The sequence below is a fragment of the Pezoporus flaviventris genome, unplaced genomic scaffold (assembly GCF_033815535.1).
Source record: "Pezoporus flaviventris isolate CSIRO_AGI_PZ_B2104156 unplaced genomic scaffold, CSIRO_AGI_Pfla_v1 ptg000007l, whole genome shotgun sequence".
Lineage (NCBI taxonomy): Eukaryota > Metazoa > Chordata > Aves > Psittaciformes > Psittacidae > Pezoporus > Pezoporus flaviventris.
In genome coordinates, this window is record NW_026892555.1 from 73479100 (window position 1) to 73500376 (window position 21277).

Genomic DNA, 21277 nt, shown 5'->3' on the forward strand with positions numbered 1-21277 from the left:
GAGAACAAGACAAATACTCCCTTCCCTCCAGCTGCAGGGTCTCAAGCAAAAATGAAGTTCTTCCAAAATACAAGTACTGCTTTAAGAAATACCATTCTGTTGAGCAGATCACTGGCCGCACTAACTGAGTGGGAAACAAAAAGTTAACTGAGTGGAGCCCTTAAAATTTGTGAATACAAGTACTTAAGAAATGGATAGGCAATAAAAGGAAAAATTCGACAGAGCTGTCATGCTGCAGGTGAAGCCAGTTCAGAAGCATCTGATTTGGGAACAGGCACATGGAGTGGTTTTGGAGTATGGGGCCTTTCTTTACGCAAAGAGATAATGGGAGATGGGCAGCATGAGCCTAAGCATGGCTGATAATACACGTCAGCTATGATCCCAGAGGTGTCTGGAGGTGAGTGAACAGTTTAATCTCCTTTCTTCCCAGTTTAGCTTCCTTGCTAATCAGGGTGCTATTTGTTACTAATTGTGATTATGGATGTCCTCCAGCTAGGCCCTGGGCTAACCCTTCCAGTTAGAGATCAGCAAGAAGCCACTGAGCTTTCTCTCACTTGCAACGCCTGGTTCACATGATGTTTTCTCTAAAGACTGTAAACAGCTACTCCTTGGGCCCCATTACTCACAGTTACTTTTTTCTTTTCACTCATACTTTCCTTTAATAAATGAAGTGTGCATCATATTCTGTCTCACCTCATGCAGAAATACCAGCTTGTTTCTCTTGTCAGACTGACGGGGACCCAGACCCTGGACATTCACCTGCTGAAGATGTCATATATACGAGGTTCACTTCAAAGTGTTCTTGAAGAAAACAAATACCCCGTTTTGTTGGCCACAGTGTTTCCCCCCACCACTGTTTCACTGCCAGAGAATGGTGCTAATCCATGGCATTTGAAAAGAAAAAGATTTTAGAGGCACTGTGACAAAGCTGGGACTCAATTTGTACATGCTTTATTCCTCTCAGCCTAATCTCCAAATGCCTTCCATAAAAAGGAAATGCCTGACATCTCTTACAGCTGGTTAAACTGTCAGGTCAGTGTGATGTGATTTAAGGAATTAATTGCTTTAAAGCTCTCTTTCAAAGCACAGAAATGCCATATTTTACCTAGTTTTTGTATCTTTTCCAAAAGATCAATGCTACATGGGCTAGTCGTATTCCTGAAAAGTTTTGTGTACATCGCTGTAACCAACGGCTCTCGGGACCACACAGTTTGTTCTGCGGTACTGGTGGCAGCCTCTGCCTCACCCGCCCGGGTCCGGCGGCCCCTTTTCCCACCGCGGACGGGCTTGCGGTGGCCCATCCCATCTCTCCGCGCAGAAGGACAACGACCGCCGAAGGGCAGGTTTCCCCCCGACAGCTACAGCAGGGCCCTGCGGCGCGAAGGGAGCCGCCGCCCGCTCCCCTCCTCCTCCTCTTTCTCCCCGCCAGCCGCTTTTACCCCGCTAAGCCTGAGCCCAAATCGTCTCAGAGAGATGCTGAGCGGATTACGGGCCAGGAGTTGGCGAACTCTCTTCTCTGCGCAGACCGGCCCTGCCTGCCGGCAACCTCACCTCGCTGAGCGAGCGAGCCCGGCCGGGCCCCGGGGGAGTCCCGGCGGCAGCACCATGCCCCGGCCCGCGGGGTGCCGGCCGCCGGGCTGCTGCGGGGCTACTCGCCGGACGGGCCTCAAACTTGCGTGAGAGGGGCAGAGGGACCCCTCGTCGAACGCGGGACTGCACGGGGAAGAGCCGCTAGTCCCCACAGGGCAGCTGGCAGCGAGACCCCCCGGCCAGCTCCCCGTGGCCGGCGGGTGAGGGCAAGGGCGGCCCGGCGGGGCCGGAGGGGAGCCCCCGGCCCCGGGCCACCATGGTGCTGCTGTCCGGGGCCGGGGAGCAGCTGTCCGGGGAGCGCGTGTACCCCGCGCCGGCGCCGGACATGGCCAGCGCCGAGGAGAGCGACCCCGAGCAGGGTGCGGCGGGGGCAGCCGCCGAGGGGCTGGGCGAGGAGCAGGAGGAGGAGGAAGAGGATTGCGAAGAGTACGAGGACTTCTCCGAGCTTCCCGACACCTGCAGCATCGCCTCGGATGACTCCTTCTACCCGCCGCGGGGGCTGGAGGACGAGGAGGACCAGTGGTCCCTGGAGGAAGGGGGGCGCGACAGCCCCGAGGCTCTCACCCTCTTCCGAGCCTGCTGCACCAACAACACCATAGTGCTCAAGGCGCTCATCCGCCAAGGCCCCGAAGAGGAGGAGGTGCGGGAGACAGACCGTAACCGCCGGGTGAGCATCCCGTCCTGCTCCCCCAGCCCAGGGACGGGAAAGCGTCCACCTGTCCCGGCACCCTGAATCCTCTGGAGCAGGGCCGAGGGCAGGCGGGCGCGGGGTGGGGGGCGCCACTTTCATTTGAAGGGTGCTGGTCTGCGGTTCCGTAGAGGGGCAGGGGACAGGAGAAAGCCGTGCTAGATATGGCTTTCCGTCTGTGGCAAAGTAAGCGGCCAGTTTATGGGAAGAGAGGAAGGCTGAGATTCCAGTTTTCCCGCCTTCGGTTTTGAGATGGGTCTTGTTTTCCCGCAGGTTACTGGTGAGAGAGTGCGTTGCTAGCAGCAGTCGTGTTCAGCAGGGCTAAACCTTCCTCTTTACTTGGCAGCCCATCCCCTGCAGTACTTCATGTTCTCACTGCATGGCTCAGGGTATTCCTGTGCTAAAATAAGACTTTTTGGAGCTCTGGTATTTGTTTTGCTGCTGGTGAGCTGTTCTGGTGGTTTGTGTCAGTACAGGGTTTGTGGTTCGGTTTTTCCCTGTTACTTAGTTTTACTGCAAGGGCGGAAGTGTACTTCACTAAACCAGAGGGTGAAAACTTGGGAAAGGTTTCCTGGGTAATGTGCAACTGGAATGTTTGAGCAACAATATTGAAGATTATCAACAGCAACTCCTCTTGCTGCTGTTACTACTGTTTGTATTAAAACTAGGAAATCTTTACTTACGGTTTGCATAAACAATCTCCAAAAAATTTTCTGGGGTAGTCTGTGACAGAAATCTTTTGAAAGAAAGCTGTGTTATTTTAATTGGGCAAGTGACTTATACATTCTGGCAACATAAATGGTCTTCACATCAAAAATAACGCAGTGATTTGGGTTTGGTGCTGTTAGCAGAGGGGCTTTCATTGTGTCTTAGATGTATGTACTTTGGGGATTTTTCCCACAAATATCTTTACTTCCACCTCAAAGGATTTTTAATACAGATTTCTAGTGATCTGATTTACTGTAAATTTCTGCAAATGATACAAATACAAAACTTGGTATTAATACTTCTAAGGGGGCAGCATCCTATGGCTTGGGGGTGGGAATGAGCAACATAAGGTAGAAATGTTTTAAATCAACTTTTCTGTCTAAGCCAACATATGGTGTAGTTATACTCTCAGTAGGTAACATGTGGGATCCAAACATTTATTACAGGAGATTCTTAAGATACTGCAGGTACATCTGTCCTGTTTATGAGGTCAAGGCCTGAGCTGGAGCCCAAATCCAGCCCTGACATTGCGTGGACACTTGCCTCCACTGAGACATTGATTCAGTGTGTCTCAAGTGTGTGACGGTGGAGAGGTTTGGCCCCACTCTACACGTGGCATAGAAGACCAAGTGCTCCATGGCTGTCCTGTCCACAAGGCAGGCCTTCCCACCCAGCAGTGGTTCTGAGCCAGCTGTGAAGCTGTAGGCGCCCTCCGTCTCCAGGCTGGGGTCCTGCAGAGCTGATCAAGAGGTAAGAAAAAGTTTGGTGTCAACATCAGCACTCATCCCACAGTAGCTCCTTGGGCAGAGGTGATTGGATCAGGGTTAAGAAAACAGTGAATTTTCCTGGTCGGAAGCCCTTCACCATCCCACTTCCTAAAAAGCAGATTAGTCTTCTTTGTCTCTCCAGCTTCCCAGGAAAGAAACAAAGTTATAGTTTGAATACAGACTGAAAGTTCCTCTTATTTGTTCATACTGTTAAAAAAAAAAAAAAAAGAAAGAAAGAAAAAGCTTTTCTCTACTTAAGCAAATATTCCATTTGACCTGAAATTAAACTTGGACATCAGTTCTGGGTTTTTTGTGCTTTTTATGTGTCCTGGGTTCAGCAGTAGCCGTCATGTTTCTCCTTCTTGGTAGCTGGTGCAGTGCAGTGTTTTGACTTTCGGCCTGGGAACAGAACTGATAGCGATGTTTTGGTTTGGCCAAGGACTTTGTGAGCCTCATGCTCTGCCAGGGAGGAGGGGAAGCCAGGAGGAAGCAGAGACAGGACACCTGACCCAAACTGACCAAAGAGGTATTCCATACCACAGCACGTCATGCCCAGGAGGTTACTGGGAGTTAGCTGGAAGGGCTGGGAGACTGCAGGGTTAGAGGAGGTATCGGTCGGGCTTGGGGGGCAAGTTATCGGTCGGCTGGTGCTGAGGTGTTGTATTCTCTTCCCTTGTTATTTCCTTTATCATTATTATTATTGGTGGTAGCAGTAGTGATTTGTGTTATACCTTAGTTACTAAACTGTTCTTATCTCAACCCGTGGGAGTTGCATTCTTTTCAATTCTCCTCTCCGTCCCTCTGGGAGCAGGGGGAGGGAAAGAAGAGGGGGAGTGAGTGAACGAGTTACCTGACTGGGTTTAAACCACGACATTATGAAAGCAGAGTAAAAGAAGTTCTGTAATTCAGCAATGTCTATAAGCCTCATGAACAATGTGGGATACAGGAGTTCAGTTTCTCTCTCTGCCTCCCTCACAGATGTGCCCTGATTGCACCAGTACAGAGCAGGACAGTCTTTCTTTTCCAGACAGACATGAGTGGGATAGGAGAAACCTTTCCGCTGGGAAGCTGGAACTTCTGGTGTGACTGCAGTTCCGATGTCCCCACAGGGGACATCAAGGCAAATTCACCTTTTTCAGAGAACATTAATTGACAAAAGGGAATTTTTGCTCAGGTCTTTTGTCACCCTTCCTGTGGAATTTTTGTAGCTCTTGAATTTGCATGTTATATAAAGTCATTGGCCATTATCCATAAACAAAACTTAATTTTACTGCCAAAAAGTAACTGAATGAGTTACATACACCATTTGTGCTGACAAAATTTTACAGTTACTGAAACTTGTACTGTTGGCTTTCAGCACCTTCTTTCACAGAGATGTTTGTTCCCATGCTATCTTGCATGCATTTATTGGAAAGCCTTTTTTTGCTGACCTTTTGTTTCTTATAAGTTCTTTCTTCTCTGTGAGACAGGACAGCGAAGAAGAGTAACTTGTTTTTTGGAAAGTGGGATAGTAAAAGGACAGCTTCAAGTGAATATATTAACTGTTTTCACAATCCCCTGCTGCGTATAGAAAGTAGAGTTTCATTTCACAATTCAAAAATTAGGGCTTTTTTCAAAATAGACAAAGCCTTTAAGAGGTTGCAGTAGTAAGACAATACCATATTTTGATTCTGAAACTAAGGAAACTCAGCTCACAAAACGTAACATGAAGAAGAAACTCCCTAATGGTTAAGTTCTCTAAATCAATGGGCACAAACAGATGGAGTTTTGCAATTGTTTTTAAATTTTTACCTTGTCCCTAAAATGTGAGTGTATCAGCTTAAGATTCAGAAGGAGTTATTTCTAAAAACACAAAGATCCAGAGGTAACCTTACTTATTTTCCTCCATCCTTTTTATGAAAATACATCAGTTCTCTCTTCTGAGTCAATTTGCCAAGGCTGTATAGTGTTTTTTTCCTGGGGTTTCTGCAGAAGCAGATTTTCTCCATGCTTTGTTTGCAAGCTGCAGAACTTCCCGCCAGGCACAGGTTTTCATTAAATTCACCTTCCTGCAGTAAACCAGACTCCACAACATCCAATTTATTAGTCACCACATGTAGCCTGAAGACTGGTACCTTCCCTGTCTCGTTTCCATTACTGTTGAGACAACAACAGTTTAGATATCATTATCTGCATAGGATCCCCAAAGGGTTGATCCCTGCATCTTCTGTGGCACTGCTGTCTGTATATGGAGTCCCAAAAGACTGGCTTGGTCCTGCTGGTTTCCTTTCCTTGACAAATCTAACACTGAAATATTTGGAAAATAACTGTGACAGCGTATAATACAGTAATTGTAGATCATGCAGGGTGACCTCTCATTTATTAATGTTGATGTATTTACCTGCCTCATGCTAGCACTAAGGAGGGATTTGCAAATATATATGACAAAACAAAGTTGTGGCTGTGATGCAATCTGCTGACCTGACTGAGACCTGAATGTCATCTTCATAATGATGCTGCTTTTCACCATAGGGCCTGATTTTGTGTCCTTGCTAACCACGCTTCTAGAATTTCAGACATTTGCATCTCGTAAGTTTAACATCACTTAATATTAAAGTTTGCCTGGTGACCAGGATTGTATATACTCAGAAAGACAGAGTTACAAAATCTGATGTTACCTAACTGCAGAATGCAAGCAAATTTAGAAATTTGCCATGACAATAGAGAAGGCAATAAGGAATGGGGGAGAGACAGATTGAAAATAATCACTGCAGCTCATTCTCAGAAAGGCTTTATGTTAATCATCCATGTGGTACAGCCTGTATTAGTAGGTATTCTGTAACTCCGCACTTCAGAATTGGTTTATGTGAGAGAATATTCCTGCACATATATTTGCAAATGTAGATTTTTTTCAGCTTTTCAGTTTTATGTAACTGTTCAATGAGTCTTTTGCCCAGTTCCATGGATAACTAGGAACCAATCTGCAGTTAAACAGTAAGTGTATCATATAGCGGGATCATACATTTGTCATCTTTGGTTTTCTCCCTTAAAAGGTGTGAAGACAAAATGATCTATGTTCCTCAGCTTGTAGGCTCTTTCTTCTCCTCTTAGAAAATATTCCCAAATTCATATATGAGCACAGTTAATTTTTCTTGTAATGGTTTATACAGGATGCCATTGATCTGTACTTGTTTGGAGTAAGTTTTCCGTTGAGGAACAATAGCTCTGCAGCTCCATCACCAAGTGGGACTGGATTTGTTTGTTCCTTTCTCATTTTAGTGCTGAGGGAAGAAAACAGGGGCTTGAAGGCTGCTGTTCCCCTTGATCTAAATTTCTTTTGATTTCCCCTCTCATGATACTTAGTCATGGAGAAGGATAGCGATGCATCCAAAGCCTGGAAGTTGCTGTTACTGACTAAATAAAAATAAGGTAGTGGCGTCTCAGCTAGAAACCTTCTTGAAAAGCTTGTGAGAACGTAAGCTTGTGCCAAACATGGAAGTAAGCCCAGAGGAGTAGGAGCAGGAGAGAAGTTCCCAGAGAGAGGGGGTCACACCGTGGTGTAGTGCATGAATTAGGAAGATTATTTCCCTGCTCTCCTTCTCTCCTCAGCAAAGACGAGTGGGTTTCTCCAGAGGGTGATTCAGGTGCCTATGTTATGCTCATGCTCTTATTGCTGTCCCTTTCCTTTTTGTCCAAAAGCCTTCCTCTGCTGACTTTTGAGAGATTTTGCAGAGACAAGGCACATGAGACTTATCATTTGGGCGCAGTGCATACCTCCTGCAGTGGATGTGCTGCATTGGAGAGCACCAGCCAGTGACTCTCCTTGAGTGGAGATGTTTCTCTGAATGCAACCTAGGTCTGTTTGTGTGTTTCTGGTTGTAAAAGGATGTTTTTGAACGGTGTCACTTACCCAGCCTCCTTACAGGACCCGTGACAGCCTCTGAAGCTCCAGACATGTCATACTGGTCTCTGTGCCCTATGCTGCAGACTGCTGCTCAGCAAGGCAAAGCAGTCCATGGGATTTGTAGTACCACAGAGAGGCTGCTTTGGGCAACTCAGCTAGTTTAGAGAGCATTACCCTTCAGAGCGTTTCACAGACAGATGCACAGTGAATCCCCCATGGGGTTAGCACCTGAATTTATCTTTGCTCAAGGGCTGTGCTCCTATAATAGTGTCTGGCTGAGGGGGACAGGGAGCCAGTGGTTTAGTTCCCGCTTCCCGGGTGAGTGAACCTTGTACTGGATACTGCTTTGCTAGAAAGTCATGTGTTACAAAAAGTGCCAGAGCTTGCATAGCACTCCATTAACCTGTGTATATTATTTTTGTTATCTTCACAATGCTAACTTATAAAAAAATGAGTGGAGCATTTTGTGGTGAGGGATAAAGATAACCCTGTCACATACTGCTTCTCAGTTGTCATGGTGCATAGTGGAAATCATCCCATGTCAAAAAAAGAATTTGAAGAATGTCATCTGCTACAGTGCTGGGAACTTTTTTCGTATTTTCTTAGGCAGTTTCAGTTCTCTCATATTCTCTCATACAAGGTATTCTTATGGAAAGGCTTGTATTGAAACTTAACATCATGACACTAAACCATGAAAGGGAATTCTTTTGGATGGAAATAGTTTCTAAAAGACCCTAATAGCAAAAGTGATCTAATTTTAATCATTAAAAAAAGTACAGAAATACCCAAATGTACTAAAAGAAGGTCCCTGGAAATACGTATCTGTTTAAAAAGGGAGTGAGGAAGGCAAGGCAAGGCAAGGAATAGTAGATGTCAAAATACAAAAGCTGCTCCAAACAAATTTGGAACCCTTCAAATCCTGTAGTTACAACTCAAGGGAAGACATCAGAAAGGAGTACATAGAGCATGGACAATGCAAAGTCAGTTTGCTAAGAGGAGATTCTGTGAGCTAACCAGAGTGTGGATTGTATTGACACACATGGGGACCCAGAGGCATTGTCAGAAGAGCGTGTGTTAGCTGTCTGCCTGCCCTTGTCTGCATTCACCTCTAGTGTTAGGTAATGCCTTTGTAAATCTGGCACGAGAACATAGCCTTTAAACTAACTTGACTAAGAAGAAGTATACACACAGTACACAATTTCTAAAATAAAAAGGACAAATAATAAGGACCGTGAAGGAGGTTGCTTGATCATTAAGCATGGAAATTCAGATCTTTAGCAGACTGCTGGAAATGCATGCCCAGACCTGCTGCATCCTCCATGCAGTTGACAGGTAGTAATGTATTATTTGCAGTTATTGTCAAAAGCAGCACTAGCTGTTACATCAGTAACAGATGTAACTCTTACTGAAACTGACAGATACAGATTTGAAGACCTCATCAACATGAGAAAGTTGTTTAATCTAGTTTCAAGTAATGCAGCTTTTAGAGAAACCAGGTGAAGAGCAGTTTCTTGAGGAATTTTGACAAATTACTTCGTGCAAAGCATATGGAACAGGTGGGATGTTTTTAGCCTGATGGTAACTCAGAAATGAAGGTCATAGCAATCTTTTGTTCTAGTTTAAGCAGTGGTTCACATTAGTATCTTAAATCAAGTATGTGGACTTACAGAGCTTCTCAGAGATGCAAGGATGATCCTGGCTACCCATCTGAGCATAGGTTGACTCCAGATGTAATAAAGTATATCTGCATTTAAAGTCTAATAATGGTCTAATAAGACCGGTTGTCTGGGACATTTGTCATCAATAATGATGACAGATCTATAATGGTGTCTTAAATAGAACGTGCCTATAACACAGGTAAGAAATGTGACCTTGGGATGTCTTACTGCGTTTTTCCAGAAGAATCTTTGAGGTTTATTTCACAGTGCACAATGTGATGCTGCTAATTCCTTCATCCCATTAGGAAATGAAAATTTATATTCTTGTGGAGGAGTTACTCAAGAAGGATTATTGGCACTATTTTTCTCTCTTAAAGATTCCTAAGATCCTTTCTGTGAAATTTTATTGAAGCATAAAATGCTCTCCAAAATTCAAGATTTAGCTAAAATTAAGTTTCTTGTAGCTTGGCATATTAAAAGGGCTATTTGCAAGTAATGCATAGGTATTGTAAATAGGCAGCTTCCAACAAACATTCCTTTTAATGCTGAAGCTGCAAAAAAGAGCAGGTCTAAAAGAACTTGGAGGGGAGAAAGGAGCTTCAGAAAAGTCCATGAAGAGCAACTGTCTTTAGAAGAGTCAGGTTTAAATCCTGCAATAAAAGAGGTAGAAAAAGACAGTGACATTGGTTTCCTGTTTACATATGTTGGATTTGAATACTCCCATGCAGAAGACTTAAATGCTTAACTGGTGCCTGATACAGGATAAGAAATCTCTGGAAGCATCCTGGGACATGAAAAAGAAACATTTCTATCCCAGCAACCCTGTGTCTTCTTAAAGCAGGAAATGACCAATTTTTAATAATTTCTTCCCAGTTCTGCTTTGCCTCCCTAGTATTCCTCCAAGCCTTGTGTCCTGGCTTTTCAGTTTCATAAAATGGCATCTTACACAGAGCTCTGGTAGTGTCAGAGGTGCCTTAAAAGCTAGGCCACCTGGAGCACCCCTTAGTAACCACTGAACTACACGGGAGCAAGCAGAATGTTAACAGCTCAGTTCTCTGAGGCCACCCAGAAGCCACCATGCAACGTCAAATGGTGGTTACTTCAGCAGTACCTTACAGTAAGGAAAATTCCCAGATCTTTTTTGGAGAGGTCCAGTTTTAAGGCACCTTTGACTCTACCAGTGCTCTGTGTAAAATAACATTTTATGGAGCTGAAAAGCCAGACCACAACACTTGAGATGGCTGGGATAGAAATCCTGTTTGCACATGTTGTATACTTTTTTCAGATGCAATAGGATAGTTTTCAAGTGGGATGACATAGGGTTTAGTGGAAGGTGTCCCTCCCATGGCAGGTGTTGATGGTGGTAAAGATGATCTTTAAGATCTCTTCCCACCCAAACCGTTCTAAGATTCTGCAGTTTTTCCCAAATTGGTGGTTTTGTCATTAATTTTGATACTTTTTCCAGGTCTTATACTTTGTTTATATGAGTTATTCTATTCTGGGTAGGATTTTAGCAAAAATAAATAAATAAATAGTGTATTGCCTACTAACAATTTTTCTGCATACTCTTCCTAAATCATCTGTCATTGCACTGTGGAATTAGGTTAAAATTTTGTGACTGAGGTAGTGTTGCACAAAGGCCATTTAATAAAAACTGCTGGTAGGTTTTTTAAATAGGAAAGAAAATCTCTGGAGGATGTGAAAGCTATGAAGGACTCCCACAGGCTTTATTGGAGACAGGAGTTCACCTTTAATGTTTTCATAAATAAAGTTTCTCTCAGAAGGTTACCCTTTTAAATGACTTAAAATGTTATGCCACAGAGGTTTGAATTTACCCATTTCTAAGGGTTCTTTCATTAAAAAAAAACCAGAAACCCTCCAACCTGGGCTAAATATAATCCTATAGCATACCCAGTGTGTCACAACAAGGAATAATTAAGTGCCTCAGGAAGAGGATGGTTGTCACAGAGTCTGTGGTTGCACATCTGGCAGTGAATTAGCAATTCAAATTGTATCCACTGTGGGAAAACCCCACAATGTGGAAATAGTTCCCATTTTTCAGTTGTATTATTTTCTATTATGTCTATTACATTCCACAGGGAGCAGTTTGAAAGCAAGCTGATGCAAAATGAGAATGAGTCATGGCCAGGCTTTTGTTGCTTCATGCATTTTGGATGTTTAACGTTTTGAGCCTGATCCTGTAATACCTCCTCAAATATGTGGTTTAATTTGGGGTGTTTTTTTGGTATTTTGCCTCTTAGTATGTGAGGCCCCGTCTTTTTGGACAGGCGGTGTGTAGACAGACCAACTGCTGCTGCTGAGAGACGCCACCAGTAGCCACCACAGCTCAGAATTGGGCCTTTGGGGAAGTTTTGTTTCGATTATGACTAGAGGAGGAGGTTACACATAAGCCATTGTTGCTAGTTTTCTGAAGAGGGGAAGTGGCAGATAACTGAATATATTAATTCTGTTCACAAAAGCAGCCTTTTGGGTGTATTTGGTGGTGGTTTGTTTTTTTTTTAACAAAACCTAGTATCTTGCTGTTTGTAGATCATAGCATAAAGGCTCAGCACACCTGTTAGCTGTTTGACAGGGAAACATGGGGAGAATAGCCATATATTCATAAAAGTGTCCTTTAGTGTGGATGCAAGGAAAGGGAAGGTGGAAGGGTCCTTCTTTGTATCTAGATTTGATAAAGGTTTCAAGAGAAGGCAGAGCTAAAACTCAGGTGCTTAAGGAGTTAATTTAAAATATTTTTCTTTCTATACAGAAGAATATAGAAGGATTTTCTATAAAAAGTATATAAAATAGAATAGCTTGTTAGACAATGAGTATAGAATAACAATATTCTTAATAGAATAATAAGTTTGGGGAAATGAAATGCCCCAAATGTTAATGAAACCATAGTGTTTTGAGTTACAGAGCCCCTCTGAGCTAGTAAAAAATGCAAATGCAGTAGGAGAGTTTTCTGCTTACTCTGAGATAAGCTGTACTCTATAGTAAATGCCTAGATGCATGGAGGAACAGCAGCCAGAGGAAACCTATGTCTGGGAAACAGCAGGTTATTTTCTGTGCTGTGCTGCAGGCACTTCATCACAGCTGCATCAGGTGAGTCCTGTCTGCATGGGAGACTGAGCAGCGTAACTATGTCAGAGACACTGCTCTACGGCACTGCTTCAGCAGAACAACCTGTGTGGAAATACCACGTCTGGAATGAAACCCGTGTTGTTCCTCAAGGGCACCCTGGTCTGTGGTTTGAGGGGAAGTGAAACCATTTGTCATTTCATGGATGACAGGGAAAGAAATAATTAACTTTAAGGTCCCTGGGAACAGAGTGAATGCATCTTCCTTCTGCCCCAGGGACAGAAACTCATTGCCATCCCTCAGGCAGAGAATGTCCCACAGCCTGCAAGCAAAAGTGGTGGGGAAAGGCTCGGGCAGCTCTGGGGTCACCCATCAAACTTCTGCCAGCACCTGCCAGTGGGATAGAGTCCACGCCATGCTGTGTTCTGCTGTCGTGTAGGGTAGGACTGAATCTTCCTTGCCATCTATTTATCATGTACAGAAAGGAAGTTGTTGTTGGTTGTGCTTTGTTTTGTTTTACTGCTCTGCTGCTGTATGGTCTGTGGGCATTCCCTAGACTGGAAAATTATTCTTCTTGTGTGGATGCAACACATGACTTGGAGGTAACCATGAGCAGAACTGCCTGTGGAATAGGAACCTGAACTGAATATTAGGTACATGATGATCTTGTTAGTACCTTACTTGAATTAAAATAGCATGTATGAAGTTTATTGAAGTCAGATGTCTCAGTGCGTTTACTTGTCTCCGTACAAGTTCTTATTAAGTGTATTGGATCCAGTGTGTGGAAAACTCCCTGTAAAAGCAAGCCAATACAACGGTTAGAGCTGGAAGAGGCCTTAAGGACATCTAGTTCCAACCCACCCTGCCACAGGCAGAGACACCTTCCACTAAAGCAGGTTTCTCCAAGCCCCATCCACAGCTTTTCTGGGCAGCCTGCTCCAGTGCCTCCCCACCCTCACAGTAAAGAACTTCCTCCTAATATCAAATCTAAATCTCACCTTTTACAGTTTAAAGCTCTTCCTACTTGCCCTATCACTATATGCTCTTATAAAAAGTCCCCAGGTTATGCTGCTGGTGCCCCAGCTCAGCTCTGTGGGGAGTTCTGTGGGGAGATGGGAAGTTTAATGCTCCTGAGATTTATTCTTCTCAGGTAGCACAAAGATGGGTTTAAGTATGCTCCTAAAGGCCTGCTGCTGAGGGAGGACAGCTAATGCTCCATGTACTCAGTTGTGAAGAAAGAGAAAGAAGTTAAGTGCCAAAAAGATAGAGACATTTACCATATATCACCTTAATTGTGGTTGGGTATATTTAATCATCAATCAAATCTAGAAATGCCATCATCTGTTTTTCCTCAGCCTCCTGTAAAACTGCTTGATTTGTCCACAAGTGTGGTCAGTGAGTTACTGCTAAATGAACAAGGACTAACTTCAGAAAAATTACTGTTATTCCTTTTGGGGTGGAAATCTAATGCTTTTTGTTCAGTGTAATGTATGTAATTGGGCTGCACAGCTGAATATTTATATTAAGAATATGTCATACATTGCTAATAACAGAATGCCAAATTTATAAGCATCTAGTTACACAAACATGCACTATTTTCCTTTGAAATGCAGAAATAGCTCTTCACCCCAGCTTTTTTTTCTCATTATTCCTGTTTACTGCTAACCACCCTATGCTTATCCAGTAGTTGGACAGTTTCCTTCTCCATCATGCTCTTCATCAAATATTAATGGAATCTTCTTTGCAATATTTCTTCAAAGCATGTGTTTCTGTGTTTCCGTATCTTAGAAAATTCACCACAAAAGTGCAGAAAATTGTGCTTACAGGTCACCTCCATACTATTTCAATGGTCAAGTCTCTTTAATCAACCAAATCTAGTTCTACCAAAGGTTCTCATTTACCATACAGCAATTTCTGCAGGTGTGGGCGTATCTTTGTTTAGACCTTTAGTAGTAATACACTTCCATTTTTTTGAACTAGCCATCTGGTTTGCTTAGATGGAGCCCTCTAATAGCAACAGATCATCCCTGACAGCTTTTGTGGCCTAATGCCATACTGAGCATTAATGCCTAATGCCATACTGAGCATACTGATGGGAAGAATCCTCCTCTAACAGAAAACCAGAAAATCCTGGAAAGCAACACAGGCTGCTGATGGATGTGCAGGCCCATTCACTCATCCCTAATTTTTAAAAGTCATGAATAATATGGCTGCAGTTAAATGCTCAGTTATGTGAAAGTGCTAGTCTGATAATTGCTATGATGTCTGGCCACCACTGAACATGACAGGGTATATTGTTCTTGTGAGCAGTAAAGGCTGTCACAAACTGAGGTGGAATGAGTCAGGTAGGCAATATTTTTCTGTATCCTTTTATTTTATATAAAGGTATTTATTTACAAATCTTTAGCTGGAGACATTGGAAAGCTTTTGTGATGAGTCTTAGTTTCCAGCTGTATACTGAAAATCTCCTGTAAGCCAGCTATCTATTTTTCTTTTCCTGCAGGAGCCTAGAGTATCATTTGAATGCCCCTTAGTGTGTTCAGATATTGCTCTGGTTAGTGAGCTTCTAGCAACAAAAATGCCATCCTACAGCCAAGCAATGTTTTGATGTATCCAAAGGCTGTTGTATTTCAGCTGCTGTGGTGCACAGAGATGTGTCAAGCTCACTGCAAACAGCTCTGAAAAAAACCACATCAGATATGTTTAATACATACCACTTCTGTTGTAGTGTGTTTCTTTCCAGCAAAAGCTATTCTTCTGTTAAGAATACTGTGTTTTAAATGTCTACTATTTCTCTCATAGGTCTAGGTCCTTAAATTAAAAAGTAGAATGCTTACATGAATCCCTGTTCTATAAAGTGGATATGTAATTTTAATGAGTTAGCAGTTTTTTACAAAGGCAGGTCATCCCTAGTCATTCCAGACATTTGAATATAAATATGAAATTGATCCTCCCTCTCTTTTTCAGGTATTTGCACTAAATACCTGAGATACCTGAAATTCTTTATCTCAAATTCAATACTGTATTAGTATTAAATCCCTCCCTATGTTTATTTTTTTTAGATTAAGAGGGTGTATTCATTAGAAGATGAGATTTTAAGATCCAAACACAGAGGCAGAAGGTGCCTTCATGCCTTTATTGCAAGAGATAGACACAGTTGAGATAAACAGGGTAGTCACAGTCTCTGTAGAACAGGGAAGACTGCACCAATGGCAGGTAGAGCCTCACTCAGCTCTTGCCACCAGATAATGAGATACAGTATGAGCGTGTGCTACATCTGCTTATTAAACTCAAGTTGCAGTACTGTAGTTGACTTGAAACAGATAGGGCAGCAACACTACTCTCTCTCACATGAATATTCCAAATGTGATTTTCACCTTTGCTAAACTGTCTGTTCATACACTAATACCTGTTACAGCTGCAGTGGATGATGAATCCTTATTTAGCCAGTTGAGATAATAGAAGAGAGAAATTAAAAATGGAAATGCACACTTTAAAAGAAGAGCCACTTTTGAGCCGCATTCTTTGGGATTTTTAAAAAGTTGAAAAGTTGAATCTACAAAAAACAGTGAGATACCAGAGGGAAAAAAAAATTCCCTCTGAACAAATGAATTCCATGTGACAGTGTGTGCTTTCTCAATCAAAAATCCACCAGGCTAAGCCTCTTTTAGCATCTTTTTGGATAAGCCCGTTCCCTAAATACAGCACTAAATAAATGCAGGGCTTCTCACTAGGACTTGCAAGCCAGTAGCAGCAGTGTTGTCCTTGATTTAGCCAAATGGTAGTATCTGATTTTTAAAAAATACAATTCCGCCTTTTGTTAAAAGCGGTGATGCTAAACCTTCAAGAAGGAATCATTCCTCAGTGGGAAGTCTGAGGAGGCTAGCTCCTCCAGTGGCTTTATGCAGTCTATCAATCAGTTACTTTATTTCTAAAATAGAGAGAACTGTAATTTGATGGGTTTTATACTAGGAGTTAGTTCTTGCTCTCTGATCAGCCATGAACATTACAGAGTCATTGGTGTAGGTGGGATGTCACAAGAGCACAATCATCTTTGCCCTTGACCGAAGCACATTTACATGAAAACTGGGAAAGTCTTACTGAAACATAATCCACATGTTCTGATGTAATTTAAAATGTGATCGTAGTCATCAGTGTTTCTAACAGTTACAGAAGATGAAAAACTTGAGCGTAAAATGCGTGCTCTTCCATTTTAGTAATGCCAGTTCACTATGCGTTAAAAATTGCATACTTTGTTTGAAGGTAGTGTTTTCACCCAGAACTGAAAATCTCCAGTATTCGGAGACTGAATTTGTCAAGGCTGTGTTTAAAAAACTACAGTTATTAGTGCCTCTTCTCTCTTTCTTTGTGGAGACCTACTTTCCAGTGCAACGTGTGGAGCATTAGTAATAAGTAATGCACGGGTAGCAAGCAGCAAAAGGAAGTCAGGAACTGTGGCACTTTCCTCCAAGTTTCACAAGTCTGAATCCAAGGAGTAGTAACTTATAAAAATCCAGGCTTTAGCCTCCAGCACAGTCACCTGTGATATTCCACAGTAGCTGCTTTGCATGGATATGTGGAATTACAGGATTGTAACCCTTTAGGTTCATGAGAGTTGACACTAATCCATACATACTAAATTTCACCTCAGGTCTCTGAACGAAAGACAGACACCTCCCATCAATTCACCACAGACACGTCTATTGCTCAATAGTTTGTTTTCTAAGGAAAAGCATGTTATCTTTTTCACATTTATGCACAAATAAATCTTTTGCCTTGCTGGGGCAAAAAAGAAGAAGGGGTACAACTGAGCTGAAAACCAGTCTAGGTAAAATCAGATAAAGGAGTCTCTTTCACTGTGGAAAACATAATGATAAGGGCTTTCAAGAGCCTGGATACTTTGACATCCAAATAACCATTGTCACTTGCACTAGTTGACAATAATCTGAAGAGGCAAGCTAATGGGATCCAACCAGTGGGATCTTTGTGTAAGTAAGTAAAAGAGTAGCGACTCTTTCATGTCTACCAATAGTATTTCAACATTATTTCTTCCTGAGCATCAGTATTTTTATGATGTTATTCTCTTGATTATTTTTATGATGTTATTCTCTTGGTTGAAAAGAGGATGCTGACTGTTGCTATGTGATAACACATCTAGACTTAAGCACATAAGGTGAATCCCATAGGCTAAATACTAACACATCTCTGTCATCTGAGAATCATTTGCACTCCTGCTGTGCAAGGCAGCTGGTCTTTTCCCCTCCCTTTATTTAAAACTGGTGGATAAAGTTTACCACAGTTTCCTGCTCTATTCAAGTCAGTTCCAGCATCAGTGAGGCTTATTATTAGAAAATCCAAGATCAATAGGGAGGGTTACTTTTAGAAGTGTTATAAAAAAGGAAGCAATGAGGTTGAAAAGGTAGAGCACAGGAGCGGTTGGGAAGAAGAGACAGTGAAGGTGTTACCCATTTATGTTGTTATGAACTTACTGTGAAATGGCAGACTAAGATGGAGACTGGGCTTTTATTGCTCCTACAGCTTCTTTAGATCAAAGGGTGAGGAAATAGGCTGGTACTTTTGTATGTAACATGCAGGCAGCCTCTCATCTCTGGTGTCCCAAGAAGTGCTTTTCTTGGGGAGCATGGGGCCTCTGCAAGTAAGAGCTTCCATCCTGATGGTTTTTCTTTCTTTGTCAAGTTGATTTCCTTTTGAGGAAAGAGACCTTTTTGTTTGGCATATTTTCTTCAGTGGCAGATTAGTCATTGATGGACCAACCTCTTCCCGGGATCTTTCTTTACAAGGTTTGTGTCTGGTGCCATAACCAAGGGGCTCAAACACAAGCAAAATGAATTTACACAAGTTGGAAGAACGGAGTTGAAACTTCTCTGGAAGGTCTTTCCTGATGAAACCACAGGAGCTCATTGCCAAAAGAGAGTGCTAACAAGCTCATCACTGTCTGTGTCTCTTCAGAGAACTCTACAGTGAAAATTTGTGAAAGGCTGAGGCCTTTCAAATATTGGTTATAGAAGAGACAGATTAGATACAACAATAGATAACGATGGACTAGAAGGTTGTACATATATCTTTCAGCCAGTGTCAAATTGAAATGAATTGCTTACAAAGATTTTGTGAGTTATTACTTTTGGAGAGGTCTCCTGAAAAAAACCTATGCATTCAAACACTCTGTTTAGCCTCTTGCAATAGATCTAAGCTATGGTCAGCCTGTGCCTGATAGAACATAACGTAAAGGAAAATGTGTCTATTAAACACACAGAGAGGAGTTGAATCATATTCCTCAAAGCCAAAGGGAGTAGTTTTTGACAGAGTTATGCCAGTGCACAAAATGCATTTCACATGGCTTCTGAATGCACTACAAAATATATTTTTAAAATGCTGCAACCTCTCCTTTTCATCTTAAATGTGTGTGGATATGTACATACATTTAGAGACCAGGAGAGAAGTTAACAAAAATGTCCATCAAGCCCAGGACTTGGAGTTCAGATCTAAACTGGTTTCCAAATGTTCTTAAGGGTCTTACAGAGTAAGAGAGTGTGCTGGATACAAGTCATATCAGGTTTGGGGTATGCTGTTAAATGATCCAACTTTGACTACCATTTTATTTAGTTCTTAGGGGTTTGCCTTTCTGAAAAATGAAATAAAAAAAAAACAAACTTCCATTAAATATGGATAGGAGAACTATTATTGTAATGTCAGATTTTGAAGTAATCTGGCAATTGAGGTTCTCCAAAATGTTTTACATATAATTATTTCCACAAAAGATGTATTTTAGCCTCATTACTAACTCATTACTCACTTCCTTTCAGTGGTTCCCAATCCCACTGCAGCTTTGTGCAGCAATTGGCTGGAGCAGCAGGCACTCCTAGCCTTGTATGCCCGTAGGAGGAAGCAGTCAGCACTTTGCTGTTTTCAATCTATCAGTAGCTGAAAGAACCTGTTCCAAGCAAAGTGTAATAATGTACTGTTTATTTAAGGATTTGTAAATACATTATCCTTCTTCACAGGGTGGTTTTCAGCCTTTGGAAGCCCTGCTGAACACTGCCTAGCAAGCCAGTGAAAGACAAAGAAGTTAGCTCACTCTTTGTTGGGGCAGAATCTTGACATCAGTGGAAGTCTGTTGTGTTGCCTTCCCCAGCCCTCTGCAGTTAATGGTTTGGGTTGTTAATATTTAGAGCACCTTAAAGTCCTGACATGGGAGTTGTGGTAGGAATGCCTTCATGGTTGATATCAGGATCCCCCTGTTAAAGTTCAGTACATAATTTACATTTTTTCCTAAAGTCAGACCTCTCACTTCTTTCTTATAAGTGTCTCTTCCCTTACTTTTAAGCTTGAGTGACCCCTGTCTAGCACAAATACCAAAAAGCAGGCATAGCAAAGAAGGTTGTATAAATTTGGCTGCCACATATCATCTGTTGTTACTGTCAACACTATCAAAACTTAGCACTAACATTTGACAGTATTAACACTGATTAGTAAGTGCTATACAAACAGGAAAGCCAGGATTAGTAAGGCTGCAGTATTTGTCATGGATCATCACTATTTAGGACTTGTACCTGACAGTCTAAATAAAATGAAAATGTGAAATTTAACATGACAAAAATTGTGTTATTTCCCCTACCATCTTTCCATGATATTTTCTGTCTTTACAGCCAGACATCCCATAAACAGAACACAGAACTCTTCCCCAAAAATGGGATCCTGGGCTGATTTGCCATGTTATTGAATCCTGAGATAGATAACTTCCTTTAACGTATGGGTAATGACGATAAGCTCCACTAGGTGACCTGTCAGTTCATTCTAAGTACGTGTTATTTTTATTTAACAGTATGTCCTTGAAGTTTCCTTACACATTCCTTTCCTTGTTTACTCCCTGCTGTGACCAGAGATCTCACATACAGTGCAAAGCTTAATTTTGGGCTGTTTGGTTTGCATCAAATGTCCCTTTTGTTTTCAGCTGTGGGAGAACTATTGCTCTTTCCATATAAACCTCTTCATCCTGTATCTTGCTTTGTTGAACAATGGTCTGCTGTCATCAGCAAAGGCAGTTATACCTGATGAAACGTCAGACTGATCTGTACATTGCTAATACAATCTTACCAGCTGTCACCGCAAAATAATACATTATTTTACCAAAATTGATCTTGAGCAAGGATGTGTATACCTGCTAAAATCCTCAGTGAACATTTTTAAAATATAAATATATATTTTTCAATGGAATTGCATTATATTTCTAACTCAAACACCTCAATGTTAAAATCTGCCTGAGTTGTAGCTGCTACCGGCTGTTTTTCACATGTTCAGGCCTTCAGTTCTTTGTTTAGAGCTGAGGTTCAGAGAGGAAAGAACAATAAAAGATTTTTCATGTGGCAAGTCCAGTTGTGCTGGTTTTAGAAGTATTGCCAAGTGTCATTTGACTCACAGTAAACCAGCTGGCAATGCAGCCCAGGTCTCCTGTAACTCAGCCAACAGAGTGACCCTCTCCTCATCATTTATTGCAGGGCTGTTTCCACTGCTAGATGTAGCCCTGAGTGCCCTCTGCTTCTGGTCTCCTTCTGTAGCAAAAAGGGTGGCCAAGAGGGTACAATATAGCAAGGAACAAAGCGGCCCTTTTCTCCAGCGCTCAGGAGAGGAGCTGCCAGTGAGCTCTGGCTGATGGCCAGGTACACAGCCAGAAGTGTCTTCTGTACTTCAGCAGTGCTCCAGCCCTTTGGACATGGTGTGATTTGGGGGAGGCGCATGCTGGGTGAGAGGTGGCAGCAGATGCTGCCAGTAAAGGAGTGTAAGAGAGAAGCTGCCTTCCATGGCTCTCGGAGCATCCTTCGGGGATGGGGTGTGCTGACGGGCTCCTGAGCAAGTGGTTCTTGTCTCACCTGGGGTTTGC

At 42.4% G+C, this 21277-nt stretch overlaps 1 protein-coding gene across 1 annotated transcript in view; it reads left to right on the forward strand.

Annotated features, from left to right (window-relative positions):
- The first annotated feature begins 1834 nt into the window (after positions 1–1834).
- The window catches only part of ANKRD33B (ankyrin repeat domain 33B), a 40132-nt gene continuing 20689 nt past the window's right edge, over positions 1835–21277 (forward strand). Inside the window, exon 1 of the mRNA XM_061449213.1 lies at positions 1835–2257. Within this exon, the coding sequence (XP_061305197.1) occupies positions 1847–2257 (411 nt within the window). The 5' untranslated portion in view covers positions 1835–1846. The remainder of the gene's footprint in view (positions 2258–21277) is intronic.